At 39.4% G+C, this 19,015-nt stretch overlaps 1 protein-coding gene across 8 annotated transcripts; it reads right to left on the reverse strand.

The window, feature by feature from the left end:
* Positions 1-5,519: 5,519 nt before the first annotated feature.
* On the reverse strand, positions 5,520-18,523 carry LOC120718716 (KN motif and ankyrin repeat domain-containing protein 1-like). Of its 8 annotated transcripts, none has more exons than XM_040007363.1 (12): positions 18,357-18,522; positions 14,327-14,424; positions 11,001-13,564; positions 10,563-10,715; positions 9,933-10,041; positions 9,691-9,840; positions 9,460-9,547; positions 8,648-8,867; positions 7,533-7,675; positions 6,357-6,557; positions 5,992-6,090; positions 5,520-5,893 (listed from the first exon to the last, which is right to left on the reverse strand). In XM_040007363.1, the coding sequence occupies exons 3-12, from the start codon at positions 13,282-13,284 to the stop codon at positions 5,831-5,833; spliced, it is 3,510 nt and encodes a 1,169-aa protein (XP_039863297.1). In that variant the 5' UTR covers positions 13,285-13,564; positions 14,327-14,424; positions 18,357-18,522; the 3' UTR covers positions 5,520-5,830. The 8 variants fall into 8 exon arrangements, with proteins under 8 accessions (XP_039863297.1, XP_039863298.1, XP_039863300.1 ...); XM_040007364.1 differs by lacking the exon at positions 14,327-14,424 and adding an exon at positions 14,666-14,718; XM_040007366.1 differs by lacking the exon at positions 14,327-14,424 and having other exon boundaries at positions 8,648-8,864; positions 18,357-18,523.
* Positions 18,524-19,015: the final 492 nt, after the last annotated feature.

The following is a 19,015-nucleotide window of genomic DNA, read 5'->3' on the forward strand; positions in this document are numbered from 1 at the left end:
TTTTTATTATTTCTTTAAAAAAAAATCTGCACTGTATTTTGGAGGGATCGTGCTGTTCGTTATCAACTAAGGCAAGCAAGAAACTCCTGCTGGAACCAGGAGTCCAAGCCTGAAAGCAGCACGGACATTCATGAGTTCACTCGAGAGCACGTTTGAATGTGCAGCCGCCTCGGAATTCCAGCAGGGTGATTAATGCATAAATATTGACTCAGATTACACTTAATTCCTCAGCCGAGACAGCAAGGAAAGAAGAAAAAAAGTTCTCTGCAAAGTCCGAGCCGCTGAGCTGCAGCAATTGCAGAAAAAAACAAAAAAAGGGAGTTTTTCTACTTTAGGCAAGTATTCAAAGCCATGTGGTTTCTGTAAAGCAATTAGAGTTTTCTTCCTAACATGTGCACAAAAAAACAAACCAAAAAGGCTGCTGCTGGATAACAGCACATGTAACAGCACAGAAAAACATATGCAAAAAATTTTTTTTTTTTTTTTAAAAAGTCTGATGTCAGAGCAACATCGTTTTGTCCAGTGGAAATACTTGTGAAGTGGAGGATCTCAGCTGAATGGAATTCAGTGAGAGAAAATCATAATGCACGAGTTACAGACTATTTGTCATGCCATGCTACCCTACTACAGTATACATACACTCCACTTTATTAGGTACGCCTACTCTTATGCGCCCTAACACAATATCTGGTGAGCCAATCATATGACAGCAACTCAGTGCATTTGGGCACGTAAGCATGCTCCAGGCGATCTGCTGAGGTTCAAACTGAGCATCAGAATGAGAAAGCGTGATTTAAGTGTCTTTGAATGTGGTATGGTTGTTGGTGTCTGATGGGCTGGTATGAGTATTTCAGAAACTGCTGATTCTCTAGGGATTAGCAAATGGTCCAAAAAAAAAAAAAAATGAAAAAAAAAGAAAAAAGAGAGAGAGGGGGGAAATAGTTCTGGGGTGAAAGTGTTTTGTTGATGCCAGAGTTCAGAGGAGAATGGCCAGACTGATTTGAACTGACAGGAAAGCAATACCAACTCGAATAATCACTGCTTATAAGAAAGATGGCAGAAGAGCATCTCTGAAGGCACATCACATTGATCCTAGAAGTAAATGGACAGCAGCAGCAGAAGACCACAATGGACACAATCATTCAACAATGAAGGAACCCCCCCCCCCCCACCCACACACACACACACGCATAACATATATATACATATATCTGAGTTTGATTGGTTTATCGCGAAAATATTGATTATAGCTGTTTTATATCAAACTGATTCAGGGAAATATGTGACATCACCTTTGCCAAACAACTCCCACCCACTTCAATAAACCAGTAAGAGAAGCACATGACCAATGGCTCTGAATGTGCAGTCAGCATAAAACCCAGTACGTGGTGCCACATTTGATTTAACTTATTCGATTTGACTTGTCCACAGCAAATCAAAGTTTCTGCACTGTCTTTTCCAAATCCAACAAATGCATTTATTAGTTAATTTAGTGTTTGTGGTTTGTTGGATCTTGGTCCCAAATTGACAAATGGCCCAAAACATCAAGAATGTTTCACAGACATTGTTGCAGCGACTGTTTTTCAAAACCTTTTAAGTCTCAGTTTTATGATATGGCACAAAACTAATAATTACTAACTCTTACAGTATTTTTATCGCCCAATATGTAACCTGATTTAAATGTGAGCCTTATTATGACATATTGAGCTGCACAGTAATAACCCAGGAACCCAAACATATACACAAGGATGGTCTGCACCATGAAATAATAAATCACGAACCATCTGATGTAGAAGTCCATACATGTCACATGCAACATATTGTACTGAAGACACATGTACCCTTCTGACAGGAACATCCATATCTTTTGATGGCATGTGTCAGTGTACAAAGGGCTTCACTGGCATGAAACTGTGACTGCTGAATGTCCTTGCATGCCAGCTTCATATGACATTCATTAGGGTTTTACAAAACAGTTTTGTTTTGCTTTCAAGATTGCTTACATCGGCATCTATTCTACTAAATAACATGGTAGCGGTGACATTTCGGCTTAAACAAACGGGGAAATTAAATGAACGGATTAGCTAACCTCGGTGAAATAGAGATATCTTTCCAGACTAATGTTCCCAAGAATCACTTGCTGAAAACTGCTGACTGTTACCATGGCAACAGCAAATTTTGATGGTGGACCTTGTATATCATTGTGTTTTATTGCTGTTGCTGGGAAATGATTCAGAGTGCTCTCAGTCACACAAGCTCTCAGGAATTGGAGACAAAGTGGTACACTGGGGAAACGAGTGCAGCGGGAAGCCGAACAACATAATTTTATAATCTGTCTTTTCATGGAAGCTTTCTGTCTTGTGCACCCAAGCACTGCTTTAAAAAAAAAAAAGCTCTGGAAATGGGCAAAATATAAATCACATGAGTAGATGAAGAAAACAAAAGGAAGAGGAAATACAACAAACTGACTGTGAGATCGCATGTTTCACTGATGAAAACATCGTACTTCGTAAACGGTTAAAAAAAAGGTTGAAAAAAAAAACGAGATACCCCTTAATCTGTTCTTTCTTTTATTTTATAACTTGTCACATGTTCACTCACCAACAGTGCTGTAGCGTAAAATTAAACAATGATAATCTCTGAGCTGCAGGACTGCTGCAGAATTGAATTATCACCACACGCTCTCTCTTCTCACACCAATGAAGCTCGTGGGGAATATTAATTAAAATGGTGAGAACTGTAGGGCACAGGTTATTCTGAATGGTTGATAAATGATTTACAGCTCATTCAAAGCTGAAATTCGCTTTTAATTTCCAGTAGTACAAACGCCAAGAGAGGCAAGGCTACTCTGATGAGTTATCAAGGCCAGGTTTTGCAGTCTAAGGTCACAAACTCACCTAATAATTCAGTCATTAATAGTCATTTTTTGAAAAAGGTCTACATAATCTTGCTTATAGAGGAAAAAAAGGCAATGGTACTTTACTGATAGACATCATAGTCAACTGAGAAGGGACAGGATGAACACTGGGGGCAATGCCTGGTGAGGTGGTAGAAACGAGGTGAGAATGGTGGGTAGTTTCTGTGTAAGAGAGCTCACAGCGAGCATCAGAGCCATCTGACCTGCCTGGGCAGCAGAAGGCAGGAGTCAAACACAGGAAGAAACAGGGCAAAAGAGCTGGGTGTCAGGATGAAGAAAAATTGTAGCCTGCCAAACCAAAAAAGGAAAGAAGTGTTCCCTTCAGCCAGGCACGAGCCTGGTTGAGATACTTCAGGTGGAACAGTGGTAAGCACTGCTGTCTCACAGCAAAGAAGGTACTGGGTTTGAATCCACCAGCTGGTTGAAAAATCTCTTACACAATGACAGAGCTCACGTGACCCTTCCTTTGTGTGTGACTAAAAACATTATCAGAGGCTCCATTTTTCCTTTCCTTTCCTCCAGCAAATGTGTAACACATATAACACAATAACGTGCTACCTTAAAATTCCTTACTATTAAACAAACATGGGACTAATCTTGTCATCTGTCAGACTGTATTTATTTATTACATTGCTGATATTTATTTGTACATTTTGTCCATGATTGGTAGAAAAAGATGTGCTACAGGTATGTAGTAGTTTATGCTGCATCTTCTTACCCTGTTTACATAGTATAAAGTAAAAGCTTTGCCAAAAAATAAACAGTTTTTAAAGATTACAAAACATAAATAAAAAGGCCACTTGGGTTGAATTGAACTTTTGTTGGAATCATGAACAAAAAGGGTATTTTGACATTTACAGTAAACAACAAGTAATCATGCATTTCAACATAATCTATAATCCTTATGAATTTAAAATAGTAAACTATGTTGCCATGCATCTATATTCCTGTAAGTTATAGTAATGTACACAGTATGGTGTCAATAACTTTAGTATATTTAATGAAGTCATGCAAACCTTTACTATGGTATCATGGATATTTTCTGAGGTACAGATCCTTTAAGTACGAAAGGGCTGGGTCAAGATTTTGCACTTTGTAATTTTTGTTACTTTTATCCCAGCACATTTGAGCCCTGTGACTTTACAAATAATATGAGATTTAAAAATAGTACAAAATTTCACCTTAGCACCAAGTAAAACCCAATTCCAAAACTGCTGGGATGCCGTATAAAAAAATAAACAAATAAATAAAAAAGCTATGATTTGCAAATCTCTTAAACATATAACTTTTCACAATAGTACATAAAAAATAAATCAAATGTTTAAATAAAATGTACTATTTAAATTTTAATTTAATGGAGCAACATAACTCAAAAAAGTTGGGAATGGGCAACAAGAGGTCAGAAATTTAGAGATACTAAAAAGAAACCGCTGGAAGAACAAAAGGTTAACTGAGAATTTGTCAGTAACACGATTGGGTAAAAAAGTGCAGCTTAGTTACCCAGAGTTTCTCAGAAGTGAAGATGGGAAGTATCTACAAGATACAAATTATGGAACAATTTCAGAATGATATTTATCACTGTGAAGACTTACTCATCATCTACAGTATATAAAAGGATTCCTGCAATCTGTAGAAATCTCTGTGCAGAAAGGAACAAGTCTGAAAATCCAATAGTGGATGCCTGTGGATTTGTTCGGAAATCACTGTTATGGAAATCACTGTTATGGAAATCACTGAATGGGCTCAGGAACACTTCCAGAAATCACTGTGTGTGAACACAATTCACCGTCCCATCCACAAACGCAGGTTAAAGCTCTATCATGCAAAAAAAAGAACCCCTATGTGAACATGATCCAGAATTGCAGCTGTCTTCTCTGGTCAAAGCTCATTTTAAGAGAACTGAGGCAAAGTAGAAAGCTGTTCTGTGGTCAGATTTTTTGGAAAACATAAATGCTGCATCCTCCAGACTAAAGATCAGAAGGATCGTCTGGTTTGTTATCAGCACGCAGCTCAAAAGCCTGAATCTCTGATGGTTTTTGACATTAGTATCTATGAAACACTTCTGAAAGGGCACCATCAGTGCTGAAAGGTATGTACAGGTTTTAGAGGAAAATATGTAATGTCTTTGCTGCTGATATGATCTTAGCATACTTCATATGCTGAGACCATGCTAGTGCATCTATTGCAGCAGCATGGCTTCATAGAAGAGTTTGGATGCTGAAACAAAAAGTACAACAAAGACAACACACAACTGTTGAGCAGTTAGAATCGCCTATCAGACAGGAATGAGACAATTCTCCTCTGCCAGAGGGTCTAGCAGCTGGTCTCCTCAGTTCCCAGATGTTACAAAGAGACGTTACAGAGTGTTGCTAAAAGAAGAGGGGATGCCCCGCAGTGTTAAACATGGCCTGTGCCAAAGTTTTTAGATATGTTCTGGCCATCAAATTCAAAATAACCTGATTTAAAAATAAGAATAAAAGGTTTGACATGTGTTCTATGTTCCACCTTCAATAAAAAAAAATGGGTTGAAATGATTTGCAAATCATTGCAATCTACTTTTATTTCCATTTAACACAGCATCACAGCTGAAGTGCATCTTAACTTGGGGACTTTGGATAATTTTGCATGCTCTCCTTAAATATACACACATGCACTATATTAAATTTACTGTAATACACATTCAGTTGCATGAAATATGAAATTACCAGTGTTATCTTATACACATGTATGCATACCGTGCTACTAGATAATGAAAAGCACTTTGTCAACTGCTGAATTATGACAGATAAATATTCAACTGAATTCTCTTGATAAGATTGAAACTGACAAAGTTATACACAATGTGGGCTTTGATATTGAATCATCTGAAAATAAGTTTCATGTAGCATCAAATCAGAGTTTGGGGGGATCCCATCATTCAAAGACGTGTCTATCACTGGAAGAAGAAAGAGACCTGCCACTGTGACGACCAGTTGCCTGATAAGAAACACACAAACACCAAAATGCATACAATGTAAAAAAAGATGCAGAAACACATTTATATTGTGTGTTAATGTAAAAATTGACTCACATACCCCTGCGTGTCCTTTGGAGAAGTTGGCATGAGCATAAAGAAGCACTGCAATGTCATTGTGTCCTGCCTCTAATGCGATGGACATGGCTGTGCTTTCATCCTGTTTACGCACAAAATACACCACAAGAGCTTCTGTTGTTTATCGCACAATAACAGACAGAAAATAAACAGCCTCAGTATATTTAATTACATACCATTTCTATCCCTTTTGTTTTCTCCTGACACACTGAATGTGTCTTCTGTAACAAATGGTTACTCTCTGCTTTTGTAATATAATATCTAAAACAAAGTAAGAGCGCTTCTGCTTCACAGCTTGAGGCCACCGGGCTCACAGAAGCTGCAAAGTAGAGGCAATGACTCACATACACTGTCAGTCAGGGTGGCATCGCACTCCGGCTGTGCCAGCAGTAGTTTAACAATGTCAGCGTGGCCATGCTCGCTTGCACACATCAGCGCTGTGGAGCCCTCATCATCCTGGAGATTGACCTCCGCCCCTTGTGCCAGGAGTGCCTGCACCATGTCCATCCTGCCATGGCTCACAGCGAGCATCAGAGCCGTCTGACCGGCCTGGGCAGCAGAAGGCAGGAGTCAAACACAGGAAGAAACAGGGCAAGTAATACTGAGTCACACATCTCCAAATATAAAGATACAGTCAGCAGACGACTGGGGAAAGGAAAAAAAATGAGCGGGACTGTGAAGCTAGCTCAGTTATTTATTCTTTCTTATATTGATTCACTGAATTTCAACTACACAACACAAATGTAGCCACTGGATGAATATTTTCATCTTTTTGAAAGTTTACATTTAATTTAATTATTTGCAAAATGTTCTCAGTCTCGTGGTTTGTTCTCTCTTCTTTTGGACACAGGAAATGTAATCAAACATAAAAGGTTAAACGTGCATTGCAGATTCTAGCTTGTGATTCATGCAGTGAATGGAAGTCGGCTTAGGACTGATCTTTTCGCGTAGGAGTGTGGCCGCTCCTCTGTATCAGCATATCACAGCAGCTGCGCCATCGGTTGCTAAGCCAACAAGCCTCGGATGTAGCATTTCCTCAGAGGTGCATATCCAGTAAAAATGACAAGTTGCAGATCTCAACTTTGTGAGGAATTCTGACGCACATAATCAGGCGTTTGTTTGGCAGTGCTGTGATATCTGCAGGATTTTTTTTAAGTAGCTAAAGAGAAAGGAAAGACTGTTTTCATTGTATTTATATTTATGCAAGCAGTTACATTTATCTGTCTACATAAAATAAACTCCAAAAATTATTAAGATTAAAATCAGTCAATCATCTTATAAGGAAAGTTGCTTTAAAATAAAAAAGTTGCACACAGTTCCTCCTGTTTGATCTTCTGACATCACATAGGAGAGTAGGTTGAGTGATGCAATAAATCATTTTGACAATACCCACATTGAATGAAAGCCATGAGAGCTGCAGCAATTTTTAAAAAATTGTAAAACTAGTTTGTAAAAAACTTAAACTATAGTGTAATGTGAGAGCCAGCTAACCACTCCTCACCCACAACCTGAGAACATACTGACCTGGCTGGCCTTGGCGTTGACATCTCCTTTAGTGAAGAGCTGCTCGACTACTTTCATGTTGTCTGGATTATCCACAGCAGCAAGTGCAGCCAGCATGATGGGCGTGTAACCTGCTGAATTCTGCTGATTCACGTTGCACACCTCTGTAGTGATTGGCGGTCAAATGGATGGCAGTGGAAAAAACAAGCAAGAGGAAGAAGAATGTATATTATTTTGTACTGATAACAATTCACACTTGTTTTAATCATACAAATGCCAAGTTTTATTTTGTAAGGAAAACCTGTTCCAGATAAGCTTTTGTGGTGAGTGACTAAAATTGACAAAACTGTTATGCAATATAGATTCACAGAAAAAGGCTGGCGCTTAGAGATATATATTCTGAGTGATATACATACACAGAAGCTGTTCAGTCGGGCACCCAGTGCAAATATCAAACTGTCCTGACAAACTAAATAATTAAGTGACTGTCCAGAATAGTGTTTCTGCCTTTCGATCCCTTTCATACTCATTCACAGCTGGAAAAATGGTTGAAACAAGCCATTATGATTTTCAAAAGGCAATCTCCAGCACATAATTTCTTATTTAAAAAAAAAATCGTATTTTCCAAGCTTTTCCCAAAAAAACCCCATCTCATTTATCAGCTACCCAGCAGTCAAAAATGTATTCTATTGCCCATGCTGGTTTAAGAAACCAGGGTCTTCTTTTTTATCAATATTTTCCAGTTTTGACAGGAGCACTTTGTATCTTACCACACACAGAATTCGCTTGCTGCTGGTATTTTCGCCACCTAGTGGCTATTAGAAAGAATACTAAGATGTTCATATGATATGACAAATCCAGATTATACATGGGCTTCTGAGTGGTACAGCTGAATTACACAAGGCGTTTCCACCCTAAAAAACTGTGAACTTGCTTGTTTCTCTGATTTGCTGGGAGATTCAAATTAAAAGGACAACTCTTGCGGCATTTTGTAGAAGTTAAAAAAAGCCCTGGCAGCATAATTTGTCTGTAATCTTGTTTTAAGCATGTCCAGACTGCAAAGAAATAAACTTGATTCTCGTGACATAGAGGGACAGAGAAAAACAATATGTACTTGGGGTGGTGTGGTGATGTACCTGGATTAAGCAATTTCTTCACAATGCCAAAGTTCGAGTGAGAAACACTGTAGTGTAGAGCTGTGTTTCCATTGCCGTCAGCCATATTAACTATGTACTGCAATACTGAAGGTGAAATGGCCTGAAACGTAGATAAGTAGTCCTCTACAGTTTCAGGAGATGCTGACTTGTGGCTGGACACAGAGAACCACTCTTGCTGGAGTGTGTGCAGACAGTCCTGCTGCAAGAGGAAAAAAGGATGCATTATATATGCAAAAACAGCACTTCTTTTTTTAAACATTAGTTTAGTAGAGCAATCAGGACTGAATAGACACAATCCTCCCATAATTACAGGGATGTGAATGAAAGAAGACAGACAAACAGCATAAAGCAACAATTCTATAAAAGACATCATAAAAGAAGAGGAATCTGTCATTACTTCAAACATAAAAAGGCATGTCGAGAGTTCTTGTTATTCTTTTTAGTGTTTCAGCTTTCACAATGGAAGCTGTCAAGAGTTACCTTGCTGATATACTTCCCTTGAATTCCACTTCTTCTTACCTATTTTGCATTTTACTGTGAAAGTGAGTAGTCTATTTCACTTAGAAAGAAAAACATTCTCAAGTTGAAGCAAATGATATGGCTAAAAATTCTTCTACTGAGGAATTCTTTTCATATCCAATGGCAAGGATACTTCTTTAGAAATGACATACTTTCAACCACCATGGCCCAGCATCTCTCCACACCCATGCTAATCAAAACACGTACAGACAAATAAGGCCCGTGGTGACTTTCAGTGGCTCTCATACTGAATATAGTAAAACAAAACATACCATTTCCCTGTTGGATAAAGCTGTGTCATCACTCAGGTGCGTCTTTAAGGCTTGACAAGCAAAAAACATCCGTTCGCTCATCCTACGCCTGAAAATAACCAAATTCTATTGGTTACTAGATGTCAGTTCAGATTTGAAAGGACTCCCACAGTAATGCAGACTGCTGTTGCGAAGCTTTTTATTGTTGCAGTTTTATTGGCTTTGAACCCTTTTAGACTTCTCCCAGATTACCTCTGCTGTGTATACACTCTCGCAGCTCCTTTTGATCCCTTGTTGTCTTTTTCCTTTCGTGATTGGGCAACATCTTGAGGAGATTCCCTAAATGTTCTTTTTATCTTTCTGTCCACATCATCATGCTCATAATTCGACACTGGGTCCAGCCTAAGGACAATAAAACAAGAGCTTAGTATCTATGAACATACCACATCCATCATTTCAGAAATAAAACATTTGTTTAGACATTAGACACCTACCCTGTAGTCACACCCAGAAACTTCATGCTCTGCCTGTTGCTACTACAGCACTGGTTACCATTCTGTTTCTTTATTACATTCCTTGGCTTACCAGCATTATCTGACCTGTCTAGAAATGAGCACAAAGCACTTTTATTCTTAACACAAATCACACAGTATGTTGCATTAAATGCATGTATAGCAAAACAGTTACAAGGCTAGCTAGGTCACGTTCAGAGTATATGAAAACACACGATTCTTTATGCATTCGTTCACATCTAAAAGCCTCGGTGGAAAAGAGAAAGCATTCTTTTACACCAGCTCCTCCCACAAAGCAGTTCAATTTTAGATCTTAAGCCACAAAGTGCTATGTGGCACACAACGTCTTCCAAAACCAGATATCATTCCACACATCGCAAATGCATCCCTCAAAAAGGGAACTTGCCAAGCTGAAGCCAGCCACTTCCCCTGAACCTAGTTCAAGTTTAAACTGGGCGCCGGGAGTGGCTTCAAAATAAAATATTTTTATACTAAAAGATTTTTAAACTTCCTTCACTGAGACAAAATTCCTACTAACTGGACATTTACTAAATATCTCATGAAAAAAAGGATTTGGATTTATAACTAAACATAAATAAATAAAAATATTACCTTGTAAACCAGAGGACGTCTGCTGTTCTATCATTTTAATCATTCTTTTCACCTCTGAATCATTACTGCTCTGTTGACACAGTCCTGCATTTGCTTTGTCACACTTAGAGGAGACAAGTGAAAGTTGAGACTGGGACTGAGAGTCTTTGTTTGCTGCATGAAAGTAAGATAATAGTAGACAGAAACGTATAAACATAATATTGCAGATTTGAAAAAAAATGTTAATTGCATCACCTACTTTGTGTAGATAAAGGGTTTTTTTTAATGTGTAAAAATCTGGAGCTATGTCATTCTATACAAATGACAGCAATAATGCAAGTAATACAAGCGCAAACTGTTCAACCTATTCAGAATGTATAGTAATAAATTACCAGGAAATTTGGTACCAGCTTTGCAAATGTTTTATGAAGAATCAATGTTTTTGGTTTGCTGTGTTACCTGCTGGTTGAGAACTGAACATGTGGATGTCTGTCTCTCCTTGTGCCATAGGTTTTCTATTGCAGGAGCTGGGATCTCCTTGGCCACTGTTATGATCAGGACAGTCCTCTGTGAGCAGGTCCCCATGCTCCATGCTGAGGAGCCTCTGCAACTTCTCGATGTAATGGTTCAGCTCATGGTCCCACTGTAACTGTGCAGGTTTCTGGAAATTCTGTCCAGGTGTCCTGGATGAAACTGAAAAATCCCTTATCCGCCCTTCCCCTACACCAACACTCTTTGTTTTGACAGGGTCAGGTAGATGAGACGGTCCGGATGCCATATTTCGAGTTTTCAGTCCAACTAGAAAATTCTCATTAATGTCTGTGAATCCAACTCCAGTGTCTCGAGTTACCCTGGTGACCGCTTCTGGCGTTTGCTTTGAAATACTTTCTACTGCATTTGCAGTTCCTACACCGATTGTTCGGGTCTCTGTGGTGCATCTGACATCTCGGACCCTATTGCCTACAGATACTGTCCTAGTTGAAGTGTGAGTGGTGTTGGTGTGCTTGTCTTGGGTGCTGAGGAGCGTATTCGTGCTGGAGTCAGTGCTGAAGGCGTGCTTGGTGTTGGTAAAGCGAGACACTGAACTACATACAGTGTTGGTACGCTGCGATGCTGTTTGGGGTGATACCATGATTCCGAGCTCAACTCCTCTGACTCGATCTGTAGTCATACACTGTGAAACTGCTTCCTTTGCCTCGCAAATGGTCACATCGACAGAACAATCCCCACAAGCCACTGAACAATACTCTTTCTTGGACCTCAGATTTGCCAGTGGCGCCTCTGTGTTGCTTTCTGCATCACACACCCTTATCTCTGTCCCAACTCCTTGTGTGTTTGTAAAAACGTGCATTTCCACAGCCTTGTCGCTGGTCTCCACTCGCTCCCTGACCTCCCAGAGGCTCATGGGTACATCCAGTCCTGTGCAAATACTCCTCATCATAGGTGCACAGGATACTCCTACAGTTTTTACCTCCTTTTCCTCGCCTGTGGAAGCATCTCTGAGCTCTGTGTGATTACCCACTCCCTGGCTTTTGGTGTGTGGCCTTGCATCTGAGCCTATGCTTACAGTGGACGGTCTGGCACAGCAGGCCTTGTCAACCCGGTTCCTGGCTCCTGCAGCCTGAAGTTCCAGTTTCAGACGAATCAACTCCGTCTCCAGAGCTGATTCTTTCAACTCTATTTCTAAGTGACAAATTCTCTCCTTTAAGGCACTGTTTATTAATTCTTGGGCATCACGCTCTGCCTCCTGTTCTGTGTAAATTCCCAGACTGACTTCAGATACTTCTGTTGCAATGGACCTCATCTCTACCTGCTCAGTGTATGCATATTTGTTTTCTTTTGGTGGCTTAGACAAGATGATATCCATATCGTTGTCAGTTCCCACAGCGACTGACTTAAATGTTTTGTCATGAAGAGGGTTACATTTTTCATGCAATGTTCCCAACTGTCCCACTTTGATGGACCTTTCCAGTTCTTGCATGTCTTTGGTCAATCGCCCAACCTCCTTCAGATCTGTGCAGCTACTTTTAACTTCAAGATCTTTTTTGGTATTTCTGTTGATCTCAATTTCAGACCCTTCAATGGTATACGGGCTGTTCCAGGTTACATCATTGACGTTCTCTCTCTCAATCAAGTCCTTGAGCTGACAGCTTAGTTGCCTCTTTTCCTCCTGAAGGACTGAGATCTTTACCTGGAGGATTGGGATGATTTTCACTTGCTCCTCTAACTCTTTCAGTCTTTGTAGCGCAACCACCATTTGGTCACGGACATGTTGCAGGTGCATGGGGCCAAGACTGGTAACTGGAGTTGTTCTACCTGAGCTCTGTGGACTTACTCTCAGACAGCCTGTGCTGCCTCTACTGCCCAGGGATGAGCCGAGTTGGACCTCGGGTCCAGTGCCAGTAGGCTTATTGCCATTGTTGTTCTGATTATATGCACCTAGGCCAGTGAAAGGTGAGAGTGACCCAGGGGAGCTCACACCTCCGAAGCTGGCCAGTCGTCGACGGGGATAGGGCTGGGGTGGAGAAAGTCTTGTCACCTCCTGATTCAAGGGTTTGTGGGTCTCCAGAAAGGCCCTCTCCATCACAGGGCTTTGACTTTGGAAGAGAGATCGTGCAGCTGGCTGAGGCTTTGGCTCAGTTAGTATCTGAGAGGTTCCCAGACTTTCATTTCTTTTATTATTATCCAACAAGGAACCATGTGGTGGAGGAAGAGGTGGTCTACCTCGAGCTGCAGAGGACATGCCCAGTAGTTTTGAATCATCACCACTAGATGATGACAAGGACTCTGCAGAATACCACTGACTAGATGAAATGCCACTCTGCGTTTTGTCCACATTACTGCCGGCCACCCTGGGCCTCCTTTTTAGGCTTAGTCGCTTAATGGTGGCGGCTTCTCAGAAACTGTCCACACGCTTGATGCAGTCCACTTCAGACTGATAACTGTAATCAATTTCAAGGTGGTTAGGGAACCAGTGCTTTGGCCTGTTAAATAGTTGGACAGCTGTACTTTAATCTTCCTCTCTGAAAAGAGTAGTCAGGGAAGCAAAAGAATAAAAATAAAACAGCAAAAATCCAGACCAAACATTATGCAGAAAGGTGGAAAATCTTTTTAAAAAAATACAATAAATAAATCTTACAGAAAATAAGAAGTTGTTGTAAATTTAAGTTTTAAATAACATTTAATCATCATGAATCATCATGAATACACAGTAAAATCTTGAAGGCTTTAGGCTATATACTCTTCCCTTTTCTTTCCTTACCTTAGTATGTGTTGATCAGTGACCATTTTCTCTGAGTCTCAAGCCTTCCTTCACTTCAAAATGTTTCTGACTCTAATCTCTCTGAGCCTGTCCCACAAGGGGAGGAGGGAGAGAGGAGTGTCTACCAATCCTGCAGACACTTTTTTCAGTAGTTACTTCTCTCCCAATGGTATGTCTCTCTCTACATAGACTGAGCCCACTCTATAATTACTCTGCAACTCTCCCTGTAAATGCCCAACCATTCTCTTGGCAGGACTTCTCAACCACAAACATATTCCAAGTATTTTAGCCACTGAATATAAAAGCAAAGAAAATACCTAGGACAACACAATTCTAACCTATAACTATATTTAAATAGTAAATGTTAAATGCATTAAGCTGGAAATGCAATAAATTCCATCATACAACCCCTATTATCAAAAAGTACATTTCATGCATTACTTCCAGAAGCATGTACAAATTACAAACATTTTTGTGACTCTATAGCATTTGGGTTAGTGGTAATTATATCATTTATCATTACCTGACATATTCCTCAGGACTTAAAAACCTTGAACGTGTTTCAGAATATCTCAATAATGATTTAATTCCTTTTTCATTCAGTCTAAACTTTGAATAAGTCTGCAAATAAAAGAAAAACACATCAAATTAACTTTGAACCTTGGTGTCGCTGTCTCATTCGTATGAGCTCCTTCTCTCTCTCATCCAAGGTCTGACAGTCGATAACAGCTAACATTACAGTGCTTGCATAAAGGAAATGCAATACTGAGACATAGTTATTTCTGCACAACTACAGGAGGATGGGGCTTAGCCTCAACACACTGTCATTGCAATCCCCTATCACATTTTCATTGATAAGCACCTTTCGGTTCTCAGCATGCTGGTGTTTTGAGAAGGCTTCCTCTCTTCTTCTCCCTTCATAGAAAGTCAGTTTAAAGAATTACCGAAATCTATATCTAATATATATATATATATATATATAATACAACAATCTACTCTAATATAATATAATCTGATATAGCATTTATAATTAACATGCATAAAATAATGACTTATGTGAGGAGCAAGCCAAGTGGAGTTGGAAAAGGAGGATTTAACAACTTGATATCTTTTTTGTAAGCTGCCTGCATTTTTCTACATTTTTTAGAACTTGATACCCCGAAAGAGTCAAAACTAATGTGAAGCCCAGCAAATGTGTAAGTAAATTGGTGTGTACAAAGTCAATCCAAACTAAACATCAAAAACACAGACAAGTTGCTATTTGCATACTACTGAGACATAAACAATCTGAAAAATACTGTTTATTTTGCAGAACCAATGAAAATGGTATTACTATGAAATAAATTACAGTTTTCTCTGGCTGGAGTTAAGGTTGACTAATCATCTGCTGATTCAAGTGTTTGTGGGTCTCTGTAACAGCCTGTTCCATCACAGGGCTTTATCTCTACAGCTGGTTCATCTGACTTGACTCATCTGTGGCTAATCTGAGGTTGCTGGACTTCTCAGTCTTTTTGTGTTATCCACTGAGAAGCCACGTGGTAGATCCACCTCGAGTTGTAGAATGAACGGATCGTCATTCTACAGCTCGAGGTGCTCCCTTCAGGATTTATTTGTTTTTCTTATTTTTTATTGTGAACAAGTGTGAACAAGTTCTTGCCCTAAACTTAATAACTGGTTGTGCCACCCTTGGCAGCAGGAACTGCAATCAAGCATTTGTGATAAGTGGCAATGACTCTTTCACATCACTGTGGAGGAATGTGGAGGGATTTTGGCCTACTCTTCCTTGCAGAGTTGTTTAAATTCTGTCACACTAGAGTTTTTTTTTTTTTTGTTTTTTTTAACATGAACATCCCATTAAAGCATCTCAATTGGATTTAAGTCCAGACTTTGACTAGTCCTGCTGCATAACCTCAGTGTGCATCAGCATCATGGCACAAATCGATGATGGGCGGACATTCTCCTTCAGGATTTTGTGGTAGAGAGCAGAATTCATGGCCCCAGATCATCACACTACCACCACCATGTCTGACTGCTGGTATGATGTTCTTTTCATGAAATGCTGTATTATTTTTACAAAATATGTAACAGGAGACAACCCTTCCAAAAAGTTCAGCTTTTCTCTCGTCAGTCCACCGAATACTTTCTCAAAAGTCTTGCAAAAACATTTTGAGAAATGTGATATGAACCTTTGTGTTCCTTTTAGTCAGCGGTGGTTTTCTCCTTGGACCTCTTCCATGGAAACCCTTTTTACCCAGACTCTTTCCTATTGTTGACTCATGAACGCTTACCTTAAGTAAGGGAAGTGAGGCGTGCAGTTTTCGGTTCTTTTGTGACCTCCAGGTTGAGTTGTCATTGCACTTTTGGAGTAATTTTGGTAGCCCTGCCACTCCTGCCAAGATTCACCACTGTTGAAAATGTTCTCTATTTTTGGATAATGGCTCTCATTGTGGTTTGCTGGAGTCCCAAGGCATTACAAATGGCTTTATAACCCTTGCCCAACTGATAGATATCAATGACTCTGCTTCTCATCTATTCTTGTTCCTTTAAATTGTAGCGAGATGTGTTGATTTTTAAGATCCTTTAGCATATTTCATTTTTTCAGACAGATTCTAATTAAGTCACTTCCTGATTCAACAGGTCTGACAGTAATCAGGACCGGTTGAGGCTAGTGCTATCCACAAAATGTTATCAATCACAGTTAACTCGTGATTTAACAACAGGGCCAATTACTTTTTCACACAGGAGCAGATAGGTTTGGATAGGGGACTGCAGCCACCAGCAAAAAGGAAAAGCCCTACAAACTAGAGATGGCACGATACCACTTTTTAATGTCCGATACCGATTCCAATATCATAAATTTGGATATCTGCCGATACCGGTATGAATCCGATATAGCGTATTTTGTAATCAATAAAACAGTTTTTTTATAAATATCTTGCTGCATTTTGTATAAGTTCATACTCAAGTTTTAAAAAACAAGAGACTGAAGCTATTCTGTTATACCTTTATGCACAAAATACACTCCACCCAAAACATTTTATAGTTCAGCAACACTGATCAATCTAATAAATTTAAACCTACACCATCCTCCCTATTCTGGTATTTTAAAGAGTACTTACCTAACTAACAAATAGGGTTGCCAACTCCCAGCAAAAATATTAGGGAACCACCCCCTTAATCGATGTAATCAACTTTAATTTAATGCAAGTGTAAAACAAATGCACAGAAATCAATTATTTTTCTACAGTAATTAAATAGATTCAATATCTTTCTTCAGCAGAATTGCAGACTGCACAGATGGTACCTTCCCAAAGGAAAAAGTACTATAGCTTACTAGGGTGTATATTAGACTTATTAGTTACTATATACAATAATGGATTCTATACATTTACACTATAGATAAAATTGAATTGAATTGAATTGAATTGAATACATGTAATCAGATGACCACTTTTTTTTTGTAAGATTCAGATAATTATTTATTCAAAATTTTTAAATGACATAACAAAGAAAAATATTTCTTTGTGCCCCCCTTTCCCTGTTAATGCCCAACCTGGCTCCCAACAAAACTTTGCTAGACCCGCCCCTGCACAGTTACCAGCTGTCAGCTACAAAGGATCCCTGGTGTTATTTGTCTCTCAGAAACAGTTCATAACTTCCCTTCAACTCATTCATGTCACCTAAAAGGTAAACCTGTTTCTCCATCACCTGTTCAGCTCTGATGATTTAATAAGAGCATCTCCTGGTTTCATCTTCATGTTTCCCTCTCACCACATATCCAAACGGATATCATGACCAGCAGCTTTTACAGCTGTGGCTCCAGCAAACATCAGCTGATACTAGAAAGTAATATTAAATAAATTCTAACAACAGCTTATCACGCTTAAACGTGCTGCTGTTGTTTATCCACTGGTCTCCTCTTGCTAGTGCAAAGTGGGCGATAAACAAACAAGAAAGACGGGACTTGCAGCAGAAAAGCCGATCAGCTGATCATTGATCAGTTTCATGTTTGAAGTAATAACAGGAGAGCAAGGGGGAGAGAATGAGCGAAGTAGATGCAACTGTGCAGCAAGGACAGAATAACTCCAGCTTTGTGTCTATTTTTTTAATTCTAGCTGAAGCTTTTTTTTTTTAGCTTTTGTGGCATTTTCCCTTGTGTTTTATAGAAATTCCGTTGGGTTTTGTGCCTTTTTGCAGCATTTTTCAATTTGCTGGTGTTTTCTTCAATTGCAGTGCGTTTGACCTCTCAGGGCCACCATACATTTCTCACTGACAAAAGTGCCAAGCGATTATTAATAAAGGGTAAAACTTTGTATGATAAATATAAACTAATATTAATATTTGAACTTTTTATAAATTGACAGATGACTGCAGCCCTTCCTCCTTCCTTACTTCAAATTGAATGTTTTATTCCGTCGTGTTATAAAAAGTTAGCCTCTGTTTGCTTAACATGAGAAGAAGTAAATCACCTGTGCATTCGGAGAGGAGGTGGACAAATACAACATGCTCGTGTGATGCAAAGTTAAATATTATGAATATTATTAACAGCTTACCTTATCAGTTGGCACGTGTTTTTTTAAACGTGTATTTTTGACGCTAACAAGACCGCTTTCCCCCCTTTTCTCCTTTCTCAATAATTTTTCGACATTAGACGAACTTTTCCTCTGCATCTGTGAGATGCATACCGCGCATGCGCGCAGAGCTGTCGACGCGCACAGCAGATGCTCACGGGAATCAGTCATTAAAATATTGATGAGGCGCTTTCTTCTGTTGACTCGATTACACAGCATAAACACCACATCATTTCGGTCTCAGAATCTGGTTTCAGGGGTAGTAATTACCGAACTAATTACCTGAGTTATTATTTTTTTCCCAGTGACATAACCGGCAGATAAAGTTAAACAGTCATTTTTATGAAGTTTCCATATATTTAACTGTAGGCTTGGGATAATGGCACCTGCCACCTGCTAAAAATAAGTCACTCTTACATCCTGCAGGGTGGTGCTGTTTGTAGAGCTGTTTTAATAGTGCTGAAAGTTTAATCGATTCGGAGCACCAGAGAGCTCTTATGGAATATATCTTTTACCAGACATTCCACATTTTCAAGCTGAACTGCGACATCATGTGGACATGGTGCAGCAATCCATCCTGCACTCTAATACACTTTGAGTCCAAAGTTGTTCCTGCGGCGTTTTTGAGGTATTCCCATGCG

The sequence above is a fragment of the Simochromis diagramma genome, unplaced genomic scaffold, assembly GCF_900408965.1.
Source record: "Simochromis diagramma unplaced genomic scaffold, fSimDia1.1 OVJJ01000682.1, whole genome shotgun sequence".
NCBI classification, from domain to species: Eukaryota; Metazoa; Chordata; class Actinopteri; order Cichliformes; family Cichlidae; genus Simochromis; species Simochromis diagramma.

What these genes read in the sequence shown, in the direction of transcription:
- LOC120718716 (XM_040007365.1), bottom strand. Translation starts at nt 13,284, where the DNA reads ATGTCCTCTGCAGCTCGAGGTAGACCACCTCTTCCTCCACCACATGGT. An exon ending in GACGTCCTCTGGTTTACAAG is followed by an intron (nt 10,042 to 10,562) that starts GTAATATTTTTA and finishes GCTCATTTCTAG; the next exon opens with ACAGGTCAGATAATGCTGGT. An exon ending in GAAGAAATTGCTTAATCCAG is followed by an intron (nt 7,676 to 8,647) that starts GTACATCACCAC and finishes CAATCACTACAG; the next exon opens with AGGTGTGCAACGTGAATCAG.